The sequence below is a fragment of the Corvus kubaryi genome, unplaced genomic scaffold (assembly GCF_017639235.1).
Source record: "Corvus kubaryi isolate FWS band 111438036 unplaced genomic scaffold, C.kubaryi_AGA036_p1.0 37398, whole genome shotgun sequence".
NCBI classification, from domain to species: Eukaryota; Metazoa; Chordata; class Aves; order Passeriformes; family Corvidae; genus Corvus; species Corvus kubaryi.
The window spans coordinates 31,848,940-31,869,919 of NW_024581137.1; the positions used below are offsets into that span (position 1 = coordinate 31,848,940).

Below are 20,980 nucleotides of genomic sequence, written 5' to 3' on the forward strand. Positions count from 1 at the left end.
TTAAAATTTAGTATTTTATTTTTAAAGGTATATGTATCCTCCACTATTTGCATAAGGAAAGGACAGCAGTCAGTGGCCTTTTCCATATGTCACTGGTTTGTGTGTGCAGGTAGAGTGAAGATGTAAATAAGATGAACGTACTTGTGCTTAGGCTCTCAAGTTTCCCATTTAACAAAAAAAAATAGACACATACATGTTTATGAGATTCACAGTGGGTTTTGTGAGTAAGTGGCTGAAGTATCATGTTTACCATTTTTCTTTCAGTAAGGAATAGACTGCATGATACTACACTGAAACCAAAACCACAGTGAATTTGCACATGTAAATCACCAAATCAAACAGTTTACAATCCTGCAATGTTTTCATATCATTAAACTATTAGACCAACTTTCTGTCATTTTTGCATAACGAACAGATGTGAGTAACCAGTGTATTTGTCTTCATTTAAATCAGTGCCATTTCTACTTAGGCTTCTTAGAAGAAAATTACTTCAAGAATATTAACCATCAACTAATTAAGATGTACTTAATTAAATGCAAATGCTACTTAGCAAAAGCGATTGAGAGAAAGGCATGTGATTAGGGAATTAGTAACTGCTTTTACACTTGGAGCTACCAGCTAGGCACCTAAGCATTAGAAATGAATGTAGAAGCTTCACTTGTTAAGAATAATACAAGGGGAAAATACACCATCTTTTCACATTGTGTTTGTTGAAAAACTTAGGAGCCAATGAAGTAGGATATATTGAGGTCATAAATTGTAGTTAATGTTGCTTTATGTTTGATAATTAGAGAGGTTAAGAATAGTTCCAAATGTTGAAAATGTATAAGTATTTTTTGACAGCTGATACAGGAACTGTAACAGAAGATAATTACTAAGGTAATACACTGTTGCTGCTATTTTGAAAGACACTGCCATTTTACTGACATTAAAGCTTTTTTTTTTGGAGCAGACATGAATAAATACCATCAACGTGATATGAAGGATAGTGGGATTAATAAAACATTTAAAGTTTCCTATTGTCTATCAAAGTATGTGTTATTTGCTAGCGTTGAACTGATTCAAGGGCAAAAATTGTTCTGCCAGTCAGATACTGCTGCACATGCTGCTTTTTTGCCTCCAAATACTCTTAACTTTGTTGAGCTAAACAAGATGGTGAATTTCATGTAAATATTATTGTTTCCCCTTTCTGTGGCTTATTTCATTAGGTTTTCAGAGATTAACTTCTAAATTCTCCCTACTGAAAAATCTGGGTCAGCTTTTTGAAGTTGTAGTATACATTTCAACTAGAGACACGTGCTCTAAGAAAGACAACGTTCCACAGAGAATTCCTCCTCTATAAAGAAAAACAAACAACAAAACAATTGCCAAAAATCAGTCCTGGGAATGAATTTCCAATCAGTAGTTCTGATAAAGTTGAAGTACAATAAAGAAGTTTGAGGAAGACACATTGCAAGTGTCTGATTATGAAAAAGGACAGAATTTGAATGAAAGTATTATGGGTATGCATTGTTCACGATGTAGCTCTCTACCTTTTCTGATCATTTTAAAAAGAAAAAGTCACACTACTGCTGGAGCACCAAGGTTTGGAAGAAAAACACCACTTGCTGTGACTGTTCATGCTAGGCAGGCATGATTTTTCCTGTTGTGCTGAACTTTGGTAACCAATTAGTGATTTGCAAGAAATGCAGAAGTATTAGAAATTAAATCAATACTTTCAGTTTATCCTGGTGATTGATTATTGTCTGCTCATTTGCAGATATAAGGTGTCCTAGCATGTGAAGATGTATGGGGTTTTGATAAGTTTGATAGCTTTTCTGTAATGTGAATAATTTCTATTTTGCATTAGACTAATCATCCAGTGTGTTGACCAGGTTATTACTAAAGAAAATCTAGTATGGAACTTCACATTTGCATACATTTGTACATTTTCTTATTTAGTGATTTTCTTGATTTTTTAAAATATTTTCTTTAGAATAATTACAGTTAAAGTCATTAATAGTTCTTCTATACTCTTACAGTCTAGTCATGACATTCCTGTAACTTTGAGGCAAGTAGATTATAGACTGATGACCTTTTAGTGGAGAAGGATATGTTTTACTAACTGTGACTATGGTTAAAGTGAAAAACAGGACTGAGCACATAGCACAGATCTGGTTTTAGTGAGTTTGGAATATAGATATGTGTGCTTTTTTCTTGATGGGCAGAGTCCACACAAAATTTTTAGCTCAGCAAGTCTGATACATTCTGAGATTGACAAAGGAGTCAGTGTAAGGACAGGTATAGGTCCTCATGTGAAAGGAATGCATATGGGAAACTGTATGGTAATTCAAGATAAAGAACATTCTCAGCCATTTCAGCCTTTACAACCCTCTTTACCAGAGGCACTTCAGTAGTTTCCTGTTGATTATTTTTCTACACAGGAAAGGAAGGAAACAGTCAGTGGCAACCAGGACAGCTCATGGATTTTGCTATCATGTGAAGTAACTGCATTTTTCTCCTGCAGCCTCCATGCTTAGAGGCATTACTGAAGGCAGTTAAGTAATGAAAAGGCCTTCTTCACCCCCAAACACTTTAAAAGCTGAGCTCTGGAGTGCTTTTCCAAATATTTCAGCTGCCCAGCAGCTGTAGACGTCATGCACAAGATACTGACACAAGAGACTTTTTTTTCCTTGAAGCTGAAGATATAATAGTACATTTGAACATAGTGAAATAAGCAATAAATAATCTGAAGTCTGCAGTTTTAGCATTCGGGCTTAGTTGCTGTCATTATTTGTTTTATGAACTTTAAAATACAACTGTAAAATTTGTTTTACCACTGTGTGATATTCCTATCCTTTACTGATTACACAAGCATATTAAAAATACTATTAGATATCAATGTTCAAAGCACTCTCTTGATTTAATTCTATTTATTCTTATTTTATTGTCAAAATTTACTTAGTTTATATCAGGTTTTAATTCAGTCTTTCAGAAACTATACCTGATTTCCTCGTACAGAACTGAGACCAGGCTCATTGACATTACATAAGGCTCCGGCAGCAATTTTATTTTATGCTGATTTTTTTAAAGTTGTTCTCTATGCCTCATTGAATCTTGCAGTGATTTTACTGTTCATTTTAAGTCTTAAAAAACATTTTTCTCTCTGTAAGCATTTGCCTTTCCATTTACTACAGGTCAGAATTTGACAGCAATTTTTTACTGGGCACCGAAGCATGCACCATGTTAAAAGATGCACAATAAGCAAGAGGGTTTCTTTACCATGTCCCTCTAGTGATTCCAGCTCTAGGAATGCTTCTCATTGGAACTTTGTTAAAGCATTTTATGAGAAACTTTAATATCAGACACATTTTACAGATGAGTAGACAAAAACACGAAGGACTGACATGACTCAACTACATTAACCAGAGAAGATGGTCTAGCCCAACTTCTAGCATCTAGACTAAATTTTTACAGATACCATACCTGCTTTGTGAATGTAATAAAACAAGAATGGTGATATGAATACAGTCTGATACTTATTAGTCAGTTCTTCCTGAAAGCTACCTCTCTGACCTGTAAAAATTTGCCTATTCAGTAGGAGGTTTGGGGTTTTTTGTTTGGTTGGCTTGGTGTTTTGTGGTTGTTTTTGATTGTTTGTTTTAAAGCAACTTAATAGTTGCGTAGTTCAATAGTGGCTCTCAAGTGTGCACACATGCCAGGAAGTCTTCAAGCCAAGAAGTTGGCCAAGAGGAGGTTTTAATGTAGTAACTTGCTTTGCTGATTGTCCAGCTGGTTCTACCATAATTATTTGAGGAAGAGATTCAAAAGGCTATCCCTTCAGTACTCCTCACTGATGTAAATCCATAAAAAAAAAAATCCCAGGAAAAGGTTTAAACAACCTTTGACATTTTAAATTCTTGAAAAAATAAACCTCTTTTCCCTCCTGCCATTTTTACATGCCGTCATTTCCTTAAGAAATTTGGAGTTTTTAGTCCAAAATGTATGTCTCTTGCCTGAGAGAAATATAATTCAACAACATAGGCATTGTTTGTATATATGGACTATTGCTAGATTCCAGGTTTTAATGGACAAATCAGCTGATAAGTGGTGAAGAGTTCTCTTGACAGAAATGTCATATTCTGTTTTCATCTCTCCTTTTTACTTTTTGTCATTCTACATATAAGTTACCCAGGGCAGAGGCCTTTCAGTCATGTTTTTTGGAGTTCTGTCTTCAATTCTTGTGAAAAATGAATTTATACCCATAACGTTCAAATAAAATCATAGAATCATAGGGTGTTTAGGGTTGCAAGGGACCTTAAAGATCATCTAGTTCCAACCTCTCTGCCATGGGCAGGGACACCTTCCACTAAAACAGATTGTTCAGAGCTCCATCCAGCCTGGCCTAGAACACTTCCAGGAATGCGGCATCCACCATTTCTACACAACCTGTTCCAGTGCCTCTTCCCCTTCACAGTAAAGAATGTCTTTAATCTTCTCTCTTTTGGTTTGCAGCCATTCCCCCATGTCCTATCACTACATGCTTTTTTAAAAAGCCCCTTTTCATCTTTCTTCTTTCAGCCTTTTTTAGGTACTAGAAGGCTGCTATAATGTCTCATTGGATTCTCTTCTCCAGCCTGAACAACTCCAATTTTCTCAGCCATTTCTCATGGGAGACATATTCCAACCCTCTGCTCACCTTCATGGCCCTCCTCTGGACTTGCTTCAACACACAATAGCAAATATTTTCAAATGGGACATTTTCTAAGTAGTCATTACACTGGCATTGTTCCCAGCTTATGGTTGAGTGGTTTCTGGTAGTTGACTACACTATGCACTTTAAAGAGGAAGGCAAAAAAGGTCAAGTTTTTCATAAAATCATTAGTGAAATGTCAGAAACAATTTAGTCTAAATAAAATATTTCCCCAAAGATAAGAAGTACCCATTATAAGACATTCCTTCCAACTACATTTCTATGCTATTGAATTCATCAGATAAGGATTGGACAGTTGGCAAAAACAAAATGCTAATATGTAAGACAAATATCTCTAGAATATTTTCTCTGTAAAAGCAAAGAAAAAAGATAGGCTTTGGTTTTGGGAGAGAGTGAAGGCTTGGTTTCATTTGAGATATAAACTCAGACTGAAATTAATCAAAAGAATTTCTCATTGTGGCACCAAATTTAGCTTGAATTTAAAGTTAAAAGCCAGTAGGTGATAAATAAGTTCAGTATAGTGTTGTTTGTTTATACTGTGGCACACTTTATTGTAATAGTACAATTTCTTGCAAAGTGTGCGGTTTACCTCATTGAGTCTTATCTAGCAATGGAACAGTTTGAGATTAGGGTTCACCCCTTTTCTAGCTTTTTTTTCTATCTGGAATAGATGTTTACAGTCCTCTTCTTTGTCTCTTGTCCTTGAACCCAAACACATGTCCATTCTGATGAAGCAGAAAGGAATCCCTCCTGCATTGGTGTCAGGGTGTGATGACCTGCAGTATAACAGAAGGAGCAATTGATGCAAAGACTGAGTCCAGTGAGGGAAGCAGAACTTGGTGTGGGAGAGCTATGAAGCCTTTGGCAGGACTCAAGTTTTTATTTTAATATGAGAAAATATAGCTGCTGAGACTGACTTGATCTCAATGGTCTTTATAATTCAGATGACTATGACTACTTTGGGCTATTTTAAAAACATGAGCTTCAGGATTTTCCCTGGTTTTCAGAACTAAGGAAGATTGATGATTGTAGTTCTGTTGTGCCTAAATATTCTGTATTAATAAAATAGTTGGCACTGTTTAAAAGGATCCAATATTGAATGGATGGCCCTCATCTTTTACTCTTTCACAAAGAATTTGGTTAATACTTCTGGGACTCATGATATGTCTTTAGTATTAAAGAACCTCCAAGTTTCAGGAACTCAGTTTAACAGAGATTCTTATTTTAAAGGTTCTAAGACTGTAAACCTTGAATGAAAAAAAAATGTAGCTTAGGTAGTTTCTGTTTTGATTAGTATTTGAATAATTTTGTTATTATTATTTTATTGAGCAATAAAGCCTAATTTGAGACTCGGCAAAACAGTGTTTTTAGATCTTCGGCTTAATTTATAGCGTGCTCAGTTCTCGCTGAATTAGCTTTCAGATTCCATGTGGTAGTTACTAAGAGTAACTGATGATTCAATTACAGGGTATTTAATCAATCTATCTAACAAATATTTTGTCGTATTGAAGACTTAAGTTTATTTGCAAACTTGTTAAGACATTATTTTGTTGATATTGGCTATTAAAACAAAGGGGTTGGCATGATGGATTTTAGAAAGTGCGTAATGTAGACAACTCCTTTTGGTCCTGTCAAGATCATGTAAGATTCGAGAGTGTTTCAGTAGATGAATCATAGCAAAAGGTTTTATGCCCTAGTACAACAAAGATCATACAGCACAAAAGGCATTGAGATGCTTTGAAATGACATCCTTTTTAGAAAATAAAAAAAAAAAGAAATGTTGTGTTCACAACTGAACTGCCTCTTTCATGCCTTAATTGTATGTGGTTACCAGGGCCTTAAAATTCCAATGTACTCTTAGATGCAACATTTTCAGTTCCTCATAACAGGCATTATGTTATAACAAGGCTAGAATTCTAAAAAGTGGACCCAAATCTCTTGCTCCTTCGTTTTTTCATCATTTGCTCCAACATGAAGATTTATCATGAGACTTAGAGATACCAGAATATGGGGTCATTTGTTCATTCCTCCCTTAGTAAATATTAACTTATTTGATCAAGAAATCATGTCACCTCACAAAACTCTCCATGTTGTGATTAAGGTGCTGTTCAGACAGATCTCAGACACAGTGCTCCCACAATTATCTGATTGAAAACAAAAGAAACCCTGCTATTTAAACACTAGTTAATATTTCATTAAGGAATGCATACCAGCCAGGATCTTTTTATTATAATGAAATGTGTACCTACAGAATATAAATGCATATATCTTGTTAAACTTCCATGACACAAAGACTGATGTGTTGCTGGTTTGCTAACAAATAAAGACCTTTCTAACCAAACAAAACTCTGACTGTAATTTACTGCAGCTTTTCATGTTTTGATGGATAGCTACAATTCAAAGTATGAATTGTGGGTTATAAAGCTGGTTAAGTTAGGATGTTTTTCCCTTTCTCCCTCAAATGCGGATGAAAACTGCGTCATTACTATACGTGTATCTCCATGTACACAGTTTTCCATAGGTGTATTATATACTCTGTTACTCACATTTAGATTTTGTGTGGGATCAAGTATATATTACAAAACGAAAGCCTAAAGACCACCCAGGCTGGCATTCACTTCATGAGAATATTGAATCAAACTAGGTTTAAGTACGCTCTTCTAGAATCGAGGCAAAGGAGAAAAGTGATTTTAATAAAAAATCTATTTACCTTGTTTATACAGAAGAACCGAATCTAATTTATTTGTGTGCCCATCTGGACTAGATTGCTCATTTTAAGTTAATTTAGCAAATGGTAGACTGCACTGCCTTTTTTTTTCCCCAGGAGAAGAGGTTGACAGACAGCTGTGTAGAGATGCCATCTACCCGATCCCGGTGGTGTGTGAAGCGCCGTGCCCAAAGGACTGTGTGCTCAGCATGTGGTCTGCGTGGTCCTCCTGCTCACACACCTGCTCCGGCAAAACCACAGAAGGGAAGCAGATGCGCGCCCGCTCCATCCTGGCGTATGCAGGTGAAGGTAAGGCTCACACTCTCGCAGGCTCCTGTCTGATTGGGAATGCTCAGCTGTCTTTGTAATGTCAAAGTAATTTCTTGATTGACAGGAACAAATTATTAGGTGGAGTTGGGGGGTTTTAAATATAGCAAAATTGTTTAAATGGTTATCCTATTCACTCCTGGTACCTAAAGCTGTTTTAAAGAGGTTTTATTTTGCCCATTTCAGTTACTATGTTTTTATTAATATGCTTAATGTTACTGTTTCTATTTCAGATATATGGTTTCCCTGTTTTCCATTAAAATTAGATAAGGCAAACAGTTTATCCAATACAGACTAGCAACCCTAATTTAGGTCCAGTTTGGAAGGATCTAAGTATCCTGAATGCTGAAAAGACGAGAATTTTAATGGCTCAAATGCTAGCAAATGGGTTTTGTAGTTTCTTATCTCAAATTGGTAATTTATGTTACCCCACTAACATTTTTATTCGTAGCAAGGCTTTGGTTTTTGCTCTGCAAGTCCTCACTCGTGAATGGTTTCCATTTATTCAAATGGTCCTTGTGCAGAGTCTGCAGCAAATGCAAAGAGAAGACATATCTGGAAGATAAAGGAGAAGAAGAAATAGGTTTTAGATACAGGTTCATGGCTATTCTTTGATGATTTTTCCTGGTTCCTATAGCTCTTGGTTTTAAGTATTTGGAGAGGAAGAAATATATTCTGTACATAACATGATTCAAAAATGGCCATGTCAGGTGTGCCAGTGTCCAGCTGATAAAATGCCTCATGCAACACCAGGACCCAGGATACATAGGCACCAAAGAGTTCTTGGCAGGTGTTTACCCACATGTATTACTGACAGAAAAGTTAAATGCCTTCAATATAAAAGGATTGCATGTATGTGTTAGTTCTTCTTTTAAACTGTTAAGAATTTTATTACTTTACATTAAGATGAAATTTAGCTGAAAAGTGAAAGCTGCAAGGTATGGAAGCAGTGAAACAGAGTATTTGTCCACTTTTCTGTTTGCAGACATGGCTAACATTGCTGAAAGTGTACTGTGTATTTGACAGAATTTGGATGACTGTAAAAAAAATTAATATAGCATAGCACTTTCAACCTTTTCTCTGAAGGGAGCCTTTGCTAGAAATGTAAGTGGCAATAAGAACTATATTTTGGTAGCTGATTCAAATCATAGTTATTTAGATGGATCTATGTAACAAAGTAGAAACACTTTTAAAATTATTAACAAAATTGGGTTTTTGTTGTCCCTTTCTTTACAATGTACCAAACAGACTCATTTTGGGGGACACACAGAGCCAGATAATTCAAATAAACCTATATTCAGGCACTTCTTGCTTGTCCATGTAGGTCAAGACAATAGATTTTCGATATATTTTTGTAATTTTACTGGACACAGAAATTTAAACTCCTGACAAGCATGCCACAGAAGTGAAAACCTTAATTACTGAGAAAATTATTCCACTTTCTTATGCTTAATCTTAAAAGGTACTCCTTATTCTGACTTTGATACTTACTACAACCTCGGTTAATTTACAAAGTTGCAGATGCAGCAAAGCTGTTCAGCATAGCCTGGATTTTAGGTATGTGAATTTTATTCCTATTCGTTGTGGAATGATCAGAATCAGCACACAGTGATCACAGACAGATCTCAAACCACAGAGGTTCTAGTGAAGAAATCCCTAAAGTAAGGCTGAGAAAGCTAACTCATTACTTGGGTGTTGTAGTGCTTCAGCTTTGCTCGAACCCTGGCTTCTTTCCCACTATTTCAGATGAAGTTATTCTGTGCTTTTTTTTAAGGATACAAGCTGGTAGGTCTACCCACCTTACAGGAGTGTACTCACATCTTGGTCAGATTTCTTCAACATTGTGCCCCTTTGCACTCTGTACAAACTCCAGAGAATTAAAATATATAAATAAATGAAAGAACCTTCCAAGGCTTAGGGTATTTTTATAACCCTAGCTGGAAGGTACTTTTCACCTTTTCTTGTATTATATTCAAAATGTATCGGTTTAACTTTTATTTTTTATCCTTCAGTGGAATTAGAATTACTGTCATTTTTGTCCTTTTACTCCTGTTATGCCTTTTAGTCATTTGTTACATGACAAATAACTGAATGACTTTTCAGCTCCAGAATTCCATGACCGAGATCAGCTGTGCTCCCAAAACATAAAATACTGAGTGCTGGGAGGTCATTTCATGTTCTAGGAGCACAGAATATATTCATGTATCTGAACATCTGTATTCCATTGATATAAAAGAAAGCTTCATATGAACATCTTTTGGAAAACATACAGTGCTCAGTTCTATTCAGAACTTAGGAAAAATGCACAGAACTGTAGATGGAAGCTCTGTAAGCATCATGTATAACTAAAAATTCCAAGCTGCATAAATGTAAGACAAATAATTCCATTTACACATTAAAACTGAGTTCTGAAAACAGCTATCAGTTCTGTTCAGGTGAACAGTCACACAAGTGTTTTCTTTTGGATTTCTGAACCTTTTCTTGAACTGTTGGTATGAGAGACAGACCAGGCTAGGTATACTATTCCATAGGAATTTCTGTATAATGTTGCCATGAGTTTTTACTCAAAACACAATAGAGCAAATATATTGTACATAAATATATTCTATTCCTATTATATATCAGGATTGGCTATTAATTAAGGAAAAAATATGCAAGACTGTTGCAAATAATTTGTATTGTAAGATGACATAAGGAGTCCAGGTGTGGGACCTTGATCACACACATCCTGCTGCTGGTCATTCAGTCCACAAGCCTAGGAAGATCAAAGCATTTCAGGCATTACATACACAGCAAATACTGCAATCCCTCAAAGTATCTGAAGCATTTAATTGTTGTTCATTTGGGTACTTAAACATGAACCCCATTGAAATTTTTGAGGATCTGTAGATACACGTGAAATAAGTTTTTTTTATCTGACTCTCAGATGGTTTTTTATCAAGTATTGTCTGTGATTGTTCAGTTTCTCTCCACTTTGCAATGAAAAATACTATATTCTGCCATTTTTATTGGCAGATAACTGTCTGTAATAGAGCTATGTCATTTCACACCTAAGAAATTATTTTTCCTTTTATTTCCCAGCTATCTCTGCTGCTGAATTGTTTTGAAGAAACCATCAAATTAACATAGCTGGCCACCAGCAAACAACCATAGCCTAATATTTTTTTTTTTTTGATGACTTAGAATAGGAGTAATTCAGCAGTATTATAATAGTTCCTCAGTGTCGAGAATAGGTTCAGAGGAAAAATATAAGCCCTAAGTAAATTACAGCGGTGACAAGGTTTGGTAATGAGCTCTGGGATACCGACTGCCTCTCCAGCACCACACTGTTTTCTGCTTGAGCCAAAAGCTGACCTCCGTTGTACAGCCTCTCATCATTATTTCCTTATACTGAACAAGACCCTTTTCTTGTGGTCAAACTAACAGAGCCTCCAGCACGGTGTGGTCATGCACATCTGGGATGGGTTTATTTACTTGCATTCAGTGGAGAGAAAGGAGTCTCTTCACAAGATAAATACTTACTGTGCTTTGTGAGATGACTCCATGTGGAAATGAGTGTCACAATAACCATTTTTGATATTTTTTCTGAGATCATTGTCCTCAGCTTGAAGGTTTAAAAGGCAAAGTGATTTATAAATTTGCCTGTCTGTGAGACTGCCTATAGTGTTAGCTCATTTGTGTCACTGTCAAATATATCTTCATGGTACCGTAAGAAACTCAGAAAAGTCCCTGTATCAAAATACAAAATGACAGCAAAGGACATAGTGATGTTACCTGATATATCATATAGTTGTTCTGCATAAATCTAGTAAGGTGTCATATACAGCTCAGCCTCACTCATGAATGTAGGGTTTGTCTATTTTTGTTTTATATTCCGTTTAATATTTCTGCTCTTTTTTTATTCCCTTTTCACAATAAATCTTATATAATTAGTAGTGTGCACTGAGACAGCTTCACATTGCTACTATATCTGAGACTAAGAAGTACTAAAGGAATCCTAGTTTTTCAGTAAGTAATATATATGTAGATTGATTCTGAATTGATCATACACTGCCATAGAGTGACACTGGCAAATCGGTGCAACACAGCACAACACTAATGTTGTGGATACATCCCAAGTTTTATTAGTAATGTTGATTTTGGAAAATTAAAGATTTAGCACCCCACTCCCCCCCCAAAAAAATCGAAAACGCAACTAAAACCAAAAAACCAAAAGTCAAATGGAAAGAGGAAACTAAGATGACTTAAAAGCTTAATTTAATAAAATGAGAGTGAAGGGAAATTTTTTTTACATATTCTCTTAGGGCAGGGATGCATACGCATGTCAATGTTTTACTATGAGTATTACATGCTCATAGACTAGCAAAGTGTAGTGCCAGAAGGACTATTTGGTATGACCTCATATATCACAGACCACTAAACATCACAGTTAGATAGTATAGAATATCAGTTGTCTGTCAGATATTCTGTTTGACAGGGACCAACAGCTCTTCTCATCTATCTGCAAGACTAATTTATTGAATATATAAGAAATAGCTGGATCATAGGAGTTTCTTCTCAACACTTGGCAAATTATTGTTGATATGCTTTAAAATTTTATTCCTGATAAAATTCCAGTGCAGTTTGAATTCGTAGTTACAAACAAGAAGTCATGCTTAGGGTTTTTTAATGTATTTACTCTTCCTACACTTCTTGAGGTTGTTTTTAATTTTTGTATTTTCCTGGCTTGAAATAACAGTGCTTGGTAATTAAATCTGAAAGCATAAAATTGAGTAATTGTTTTACCAGCAAATTGCTAATTCACAAAAGAATAAGTTTTGGAGAACATGAGGTTTTTCATGAAACAGGAATAAAAAAACCCCACTTAGTTTTGGGACCATGCAAACTGAATTTTCAGGCAAGACTTACTAAGTGACCTGACACCTGTGTGAGAAAGGTGAGCCAGGGCAGGGTATGTTACTGTGTTCTTTTGCTCAGGAGCTCATCAGCTCAGATTGCTGACTGTAGTGAGGGGTCAGGGGCTGAAATCCTATCCTGGAAAAGACTTGAGGACAGGTCTCTCATTTCCCCTGGGTCCACTCTGCATCCTGACCTGTTGTGTGTGTAGGACAGGTCTGCTTGGTTTGTATAATGGATATACACCAGGTGAGGAAGCATCAATGTTTGCAGAACAGGAACAGTCTTGGTTCTGACTGTGTCTGTTTTCAGGAAGTGCAGCTGCCTTGAGAAGTGTCTACCTCATGAGAGAGAGAGAGTAACACCTCACTCACTAGAATACAAGAGACACTTCAGTCACATCTGTTTTCTCAAACTTTAAGACTATTCCAGCTGTTTTGAAATGCATTTGTAAAACTATATGCATTTGCAAAAACGAGTTATATCAAGACGATTAATTAAAATTATCCTAAATGCTTAAAAAAATGTTCAGCATTTTGAAATTTAAAAGTTATCAAGTCAATGTCACAAAAAAATATTAATAAAATCCAATCATTGAATATCCTCGAGCAAGGTGTCTTACCCGTTAGCAGTTCCAGACCAGGCAGAAAAGAAGTCTAAGTGCATGACAATTCTGTTAAAGCTTTCAAGGAAACAATATCATATCTCACCTATTTTATGAGCAGTATGCAAGTCCCTCTGCAAACCTAGTCGTTCATTTCCAAGACCACTTTGTTTAAGAATCCAAACCCAAAACTAAATGCTTCAACTGTTTTTTGTATCCTTGAAATTATTATTTTTAGTACTGCCAAGTAGTTATTTACTGTCATCTGATCATCTATTATTAAAGGATATGTTTATTATTGTACGTCCCTTTTTGGCATATTCTGATGAATTCAAATGTCTGTTTTATTTTTTTCCTGTGATACTCATTTACTTTTATATTCCTGTCAAACCTGTTCTCAACTGGGGATATGCTCATAAAGTTGTTACCCCTACACAGATGTTGTAAAGGGCATCTCTAATTGCCAGTTTTCCAGCCCCTTCTACATTTTGTGTACCTAGTTAAATTTGAGGAAGCACAAGAGAATGCTGTTTTCCTGTAGAGAATGGCACACTGATTTTTATTTTAGTAGTATTATTTCCACATTTTGTTCAGTCTTTGCATGTTTTTTTAACTCCTGGTTTAATCTGAACAGAGCTGTATTCCGACTGAGCTGCAGACATTCATGCCCCAATGTTTTTCATTTACAAGTAATGTCAATCTCATTTTATTCCCTGGTTATACATTCTTGCATAGCTGTCGAAACTGAACCTCCATTGTCACTTTATTCTCAAATGTCTTAGGAACTGGTGACTGTGGCATTCAATTCTGGGAAAATATTTTTTCCCCCATGCACCCCCTTTAATTTTTAAATTTCATTAAATATTTCCCTTGTGTTTTTTCTCGAGCTAACATCAGATGGAAATACTTAATTTATTAACCTTCTCTACATCTTTCAAATTTTCCTTATTTAACCCTACTAATGGAGGAACGTCTAGACTCCTCACATGGTTCAATTTTCCCTTCCATGACAAATAATCTTTGACTTTACGATTTTTTTTTCTCTTCAAAATACACTCACTTTCCAAATTTACTTGCTTATATTCCTGTCTGCTTGGTTTAGCTGCTTTGTTTTTTTTTGAGGGATGATGATTAGATAACATTATGAAATTTATTACATAACCAAAATTCTATTTTATCATTTATATTTTTAATTTATTTTTTAGGAAAATATTCTGGCATTTTTTTTAATGCTCTGCACACTGACATATTTTAACCAATTCTAATAGACTTGGCATCCATTCTGAACCAAAAAAAATTCAAGTTATTATTTAATTCGCATTTTTGTAGGTTTCTCTAATCCTCCTTTGCAAAATTTAAGATTAGCTAGTCTGTGGCATGACATCTCAACTAATACAATGTTAACTGTTGCTTGGTTACATCAATATTTTTAGAAAAAAGCCAGAAATTAAAAATATTCCTAGAGAAATAAATTGAGGATTATGATTTTATCTTGCATTTTCATTAGAATGGACCTTTTCTCATGTGTGCTGCAGATCTAGACCATGAAGAACAACTTGGGGTATAAAGTATTTTATACTGATGACTTGACTTTCTTGTTTTGGAGTATTTGAAGTGTCCTTGGTTTCTCTGATTATATTTACTTTCTTGTTTAATATCAACAATGAGTGCTTGAAACTCCTTCCCTCCTGCATATCTGTAGAGCAGACAGTCAACTTGAAGCTCAGTGCTGGGATCTAAAGACAATATACTCTACAACATGCATGTGGTGTGAGCATACATTTTTCTTTTTAGAGAAAAGTCATATGGATCATCAGCATTAACTAACAAAAAACTCCTCTTTCAGTCATCTTTCTTACTTTTCTTGTGTTTAGGAGAGGCTAAAATGTTGTTTAGATTTTTCACTGCCTTTTCATCAGTTGGAGATAGGAGCCCCATTGTTCCTTGTAGGCCAGAATCTTAAACCTAGATTCTGAGTGTCTAATAACACCAGATATTTAGCAGGCGTGATGTCTGCTCTCAGGGCTGGGCATCTAATAACCTGTGATCAACTCTGGTAGGAAAGACCTCTTCATTTCTCCTGGAGGATTGGGAGGCCAAAGTAGTTTTGAAGTGCTTGAATATAATAAACCGAACAGACTATCTGAAACCAAACACAACAAAGACAACATTATCTGAGCTTTTCTTCACAATCACTGACACTTGATTGCATTTTAGTCTTAACCTGCTTTTTATCTTAATCTGGACCTGAAATTGCCAGCCGTGCCATCCTCTTTGGTTTACATAACATGGATAAATATCCACTGGGACCTAGGACAAGAGCTCCAAAAATCTTTTCAATTGATCTGTGCATTAGACATAAACAGTGGTCTTTAGCCATGCATAACTAGAATAATTAACAATTTTTTCTGCCTAGAGCCTTCATACGTCCTTACATGATCTCTTGCAGTCTCTTTTAGAGAACCAAAATAGTAAGGCTGTAGATTACTCCAAGCACATTAGTGTGTTATAGAAGTTATGATTATTTTGTTATCCTTTTGGTACAGACTTACACACTGTCCATGAACAGTCTGTGTGGCTTGTTGACTGAAATTTGTCAAAGTCAATATTGGGCATATGAAGAGGAGGAAAAAGGAACAGCATTTCTTTCATGTAATCAAACTGATAATACATGTAATCAAACTGCTAAAATATAACTAAGAAAATTTCAAAGTGGGTTTGTGGTATGGGTTTTTTAAATAAAAAAAAAAAATTGTCTCCTTCCACTGAATGATCTTTTGCCCTCTTTTATTGTTCCAGGAGGAATACAGTGCCCAAATAGTAGTGCCCTCCAGGAAACACGCAGCTGTAACGAGCACTCGTGCACTGTGTACCATTGGCAGACCGGTCCATGGGGACAGTGCATAGAGGACACGTCTGTCTCTGCTTTCAACTCCTCTGCCAGCTGGAATGGGGAGGCCACCTGTTCCGTGGGGATGCAGACAAGAAAGGTCATCTGTGTGAGAGTAAACGTGGGACAAGTAGGGCCAAAAAAGTAAAGATCTTTAAAAATGTCTTCATGCTGTAATTAATGTTTGGATTTTACTGCTTTATATTTTTATCACTGATGACTGCTTTCAAAGGCAAAAAGACCCTCTCTTTTGTGTTCTCATGAGGGAATGTTTAATCTTCTAAAAATACAAAACTGGCACAACAGGAAGACTAGATAATACCTTTCTCACTGTGGATTTTTATGGGTGGTATTTACAGTGGTGATTCTGCTGACAGCCGAATAAATCCAGTTGGGTCCTTGCCACCATCAGGTTGAGTCACGATAAGATTCTTGGAGTATGTGTGTGACATGCAGACCAGCACCATTTCCAAGATCCTTGTTGCCTCCAAACAAGCAGTGCACTGTATGGATTAGTGCAGTTCCACTCAAAAGTAGTGCTGTGAATCTCAATACAGTACAGCATTTCTTCTTCTCAGAACCAGACCAAGGAGGTGTAGCATAGTGGAACCTGACATGTCATTAATTTGAAACATTAGTTTGAACATTAGCATGACAAACTTCGTGAATTTTTTTTCCTATTTATGTGGTTTTTTAAGTTATGCCTTTGGCCCAATGATTTGGTTTTACAGTTTAATGTGTGACCAGGCTTAAATATGGATTAGCTGCTAGTAAAATGCATTTGATAATATCTTTGTAGGGATTGGCACTCTGTAAATATATACCACTCAGAACAGATTCAAAACTGGAAGAACTGATAGCAGAGGTGGTTTAGAAAGTTCATGAGGCAGCTATTTTCACACTAAATATTTGCTTGCTGCCTGCCATTTGTTGCTTTATTCTGCAGTAGATTTAAGCCTAATTTACTTTAAATGGAAATGTGGGGAGTAATGTCTGCACATTCAGTAATCTAAATGGTTGTGTATCTGCATTAAGTGGCTGTTCTATTTAGTCACGATACCATTATATCTCTTGTTTGGTACATTTACATTAAAAAGCCCACAAACCTTTAATGATTTATCATCCTTTTTAAATCTACTGTAAATGCCTGTACCTTTGATTTGACCTTAAATTCTGGGAGGAGGACTGTTTTATTCTTTCATAAATGAATCATATGAAATGAAAAAAAGTCTTCGTTGATCCTTGAAATCGTCACATCAAAATCACCTAATCGTTTTTAAAGACCTAGACATTTAACATGAAAATATAAATAGGAACCTTGTTTTAAACTCCCCTTATAAAAAGGATTACTTTGATATGATACAATCAATATTATTGGCCTTATCTGCCTCACAAGTTACAGACTCCAGCATGTATCTTTTCTGTTTAATTTGACCTTGAGTAAGGACTGCAAAAAAATCAATACTTTGCTTTAAGCCACATATAGTAAATACAAACAATATAAAGCATAGAAATGGTGTTCTAATTGAACTAATTGCCTTGCCTAAGTATCTGAAGAGGAATTGTAGTGTTTAGTGCTCCTGAAAGATGAAGTTCTCAGTGAAATGGTGAATGTGTATATTTCAGACTGTTTTGTATGCTTATAATTTCTCCTGTATTTTTAAGAGAAAAGCCAATGCAAGAAAAGACATTAGTAAGCCAATGTTCAATGCTTTCCAGAAACACTTTTTATTTTAACCTTCAAGAAAATTTCTGACATCTTCGTCAATATATGTGATTGGTAGCAGAGGTTTTTTTAAAGTGTATCTGATCATATCTAAATACACCCTTGCATATAGAATCTGATTTTATGAATCACATGGAACCAAGGCACAAGTTGACTTAAAAATGTAAACAGATCTTACAGAGAAGTGATCGAGATTTATGCTGCTATAGCTGTATTATTTCTTTTTCTTCACATTGGTGGAAGGGGAGAAAAGAGATAGGGTGGAGATACCATTCTAAGAGGGCACCGAGGAATGGGTGCTGGTTCATGATAATTGATCATATACTGAGGAGTGAATGTGAACTGGCAGGAAAATGCAGAGACAACTGGTAGAAAGCCTGCACGAGCAAGTATTATTGTTGAAGAGTATGTTCCTGTAAAGCTGCAAATCAGCTTTTCTCCTCCTCACATTGTACAGGCATTGTTGCAGCAGGGATTACTGCAACAAGCATATATCAAACCAGGAGTCCCGTGGAAACGAAGTATATATGGACAGATTCGTGGTAGATATTTCAGAGGTGTTTATTTCTCCAGCTGCATAGCCGGGGCTCTGCTCAGGAACTCCATGGCAGGGGGAGGGACCCCAACAAGGCATAGTTCTCTGCTGACCATGGAGACTAGATTTTCTTGATAGTTTACCATTAGACTTGCCTTTCTCACCTGTCTGGTCCCAGTTGCCTAGCACTGAAAAGAGGAAAAGCTAGTCATAGTAATGTTTTTCCATAATTATCCAAAAGCTCCCAAATATAGATGTTTTTCTTACATCTTTACATATTCTTCAGACAGCCCACAGTCTGTATGTGTTTAGAGCAATAGCAATTTTGAAATTATTTTAAATATTTTCAGTACTTCTGTGAGTTATTGTTCCATTCTGAAACAAGTATTGCAGCATAGAGAGTTGTTTTTCCTTGATGAAAAAGGACAGAATCCCCACAGAATGGGGAAAATGACCTGCGTAATGAGTCCCATATGTGGCAGTCCAATAATCCTTTTTATATGCTGATCAAGACTCTTCCTAAAACAAGTAAGGTTTTCTGCCTTTTCTGACAGTCTTTCTGAGTCTCATTGATCTGGCAGTTTTAAATCCTTTTCTGGTTTCTCTCATAATCACAGCCAGCTTATACCTATTTGTTCCTGGGTTAGCAGTGTTATTTATTTTGAATATGTCTCCTTCCAGAGTTTGTATTTAGATAAAGTGATGAGACCTGAAAATGTATTTTACTAAGCTAAATCAGATGGCTTTTCTTCATAATTATGTGAAAGCTTGAAAATAACCCTTAAAATACAGTCTAGCATGGTGAGTGAGGGATGATGGTTATTTAAATCCTGAGGTGCAGAATACACCACGTTTGGCTTGCTTTCACCACATGTATTTAATTGCTACTAGTTTTTATATTAGTGCTCCATCCTGGTGAATTCTGGGCAGCAAGCACTGTCCTCATGTGTCTGCAAGCATTCAGTACCTCACATGATTCACTACTTCATTGCAAAGTGGTTGTTTATTTGATAATGCTTCTTTGTAATTTTTGGGGTTTTTTTTTTAGATGCCCTGAAAGCCTTCGACCTGAAACTGTGAGACCTTGTCTGCTTCCTTGCAGGAAGGACTGTATTGTGACTCCATTCAGTGACTGGACAGTGTGTCCTTCATCTTGTCAAGAAGGTAATTTTATCCATTTTGTGCTAATAGATTTTAGGAATAAAAAAATGGGCAGTCAGACTAGCAGTCACTTTTGGCAGAATGCTTATACACATCTCTTTCTGACAGAGGACATGTAATACCTGGTACAGCTGCTGCAGGGAGGACATAGAGTTTTTGCTGAAAAGGACAGTTATTTCAATACATTTTCTATATGCATCTGTTTAGATTTTTTTTTTCCACATTTTTCCTAATATTACAAACTCCCATGTGCATCTTACACTGATAAAGAGATGACTAGTTACAGGGTAGACACATATCTCTTAACATCATCAGCTTATCATCTTAACATCAATACTTGTACAATGTTAGCATTTTAATTGTCAGATTTTGGTTTTGGAAATACCTGGGTTCATGCTGTTTTCTCATCAGAAAAACCGGAGTCTTTATATACAAGGAGATAAGTATGTAGATAAGTAGACGTGCAGTTGTATATAATTTTGTCTGGCTGCTCTACTCCAAGAAAAATTGAAGGAGAGTTAATAAAAACCAACAGACTTTACATTGATGTGAATGGTCCAATTTAAACATATAATCCAACACCATTTTTACACATTTGACAAAGCTCTTTAAAACAGTGTGGGTCTCCCCTGAATTTTTATTACTCTGGAATTTCACATGAAGTTAGCGTGATGACAGGCTTAATATTAGCCACACTTTTATGCTTTATTTCTCTTTTTAAGCTTAACAGGGGGCATTTTTCCAATATGAACTATTACAGACAGACTCTGTAATACCCTCTGTTTCACAGGGTGCTAATCCCTATGTGGGACATGGTGATTACTCACAGCTATCACTTTGTCAGAATGCAAAAGATATAGTTACATCAAACATACACACTTGGGCTGTCATGACCAATTCTTTAGGCTTTATAAAGGAAACAAGAATAAAGGTATTTTTGCAGTAATTCCTACCAGTGTTTAGTGGATTTGAACAAATGAAAAAAGGGGTTAGGAAGACTAAATTCATAACCTTTGAAAGAGAGCAGAGAATTGAATCCATTAAATCTGAATCTACAAAATAGTTATTCATTATTAAATACACGTTATTTTACAGCAGTATTAATTGTTCTTTCTGAAATACTTTTGTTGGAGGAGATCGTACTGGGCAAAAATTCTATCCTTTTCTGTTCCCATTTCTATGGGTTTTAAGAAAGTTCTTGATGCAATGAGCATATCTTCATGAATATTTACCACAAACTCGTGTGCAGGCTTCTATAAAACAGTATATTTGTGAGCTAAAGGAGTTTTGTCTATTTGGCGAGTCAAACTCTCTTTACTACACAAACAATTTTTGTTTCATGGGGTTTACCCATTTGTGCCAGTAAGCAGGTCAGTAGCTTTCCTGGGCTGCACGTCTGTCTTGCCCCTTGTGCCAGCTCCTGGCATCTCCTGGAGCTATT

At 35.9% G+C, this 20,980-nt stretch overlaps 1 protein-coding gene across 8 annotated transcripts in view; it reads left to right on the forward strand.

Moving 5' to 3' along the window:
- Positions 1-20,980, forward strand: part of THSD7A (thrombospondin type 1 domain containing 7A) — a 285,991-nt gene that overhangs the window by 202,449 nt on the left and 62,562 nt on the right. For all 8 annotated transcript variants that reach the window (XM_042042958.1, XM_042042963.1, XM_042042964.1 and 5 more), the window contains 3 exons: positions 7,518-7,709; positions 16,027-16,261; positions 19,427-19,542. In XM_042042958.1, the coding sequence (XP_041898892.1) occupies positions 7,518-7,709; positions 16,027-16,261; positions 19,427-19,542 (543 nt within the window). The remainder of the gene's footprint in view (positions 1-7,517; positions 7,710-16,026; positions 16,262-19,426; positions 19,543-20,980) is intronic.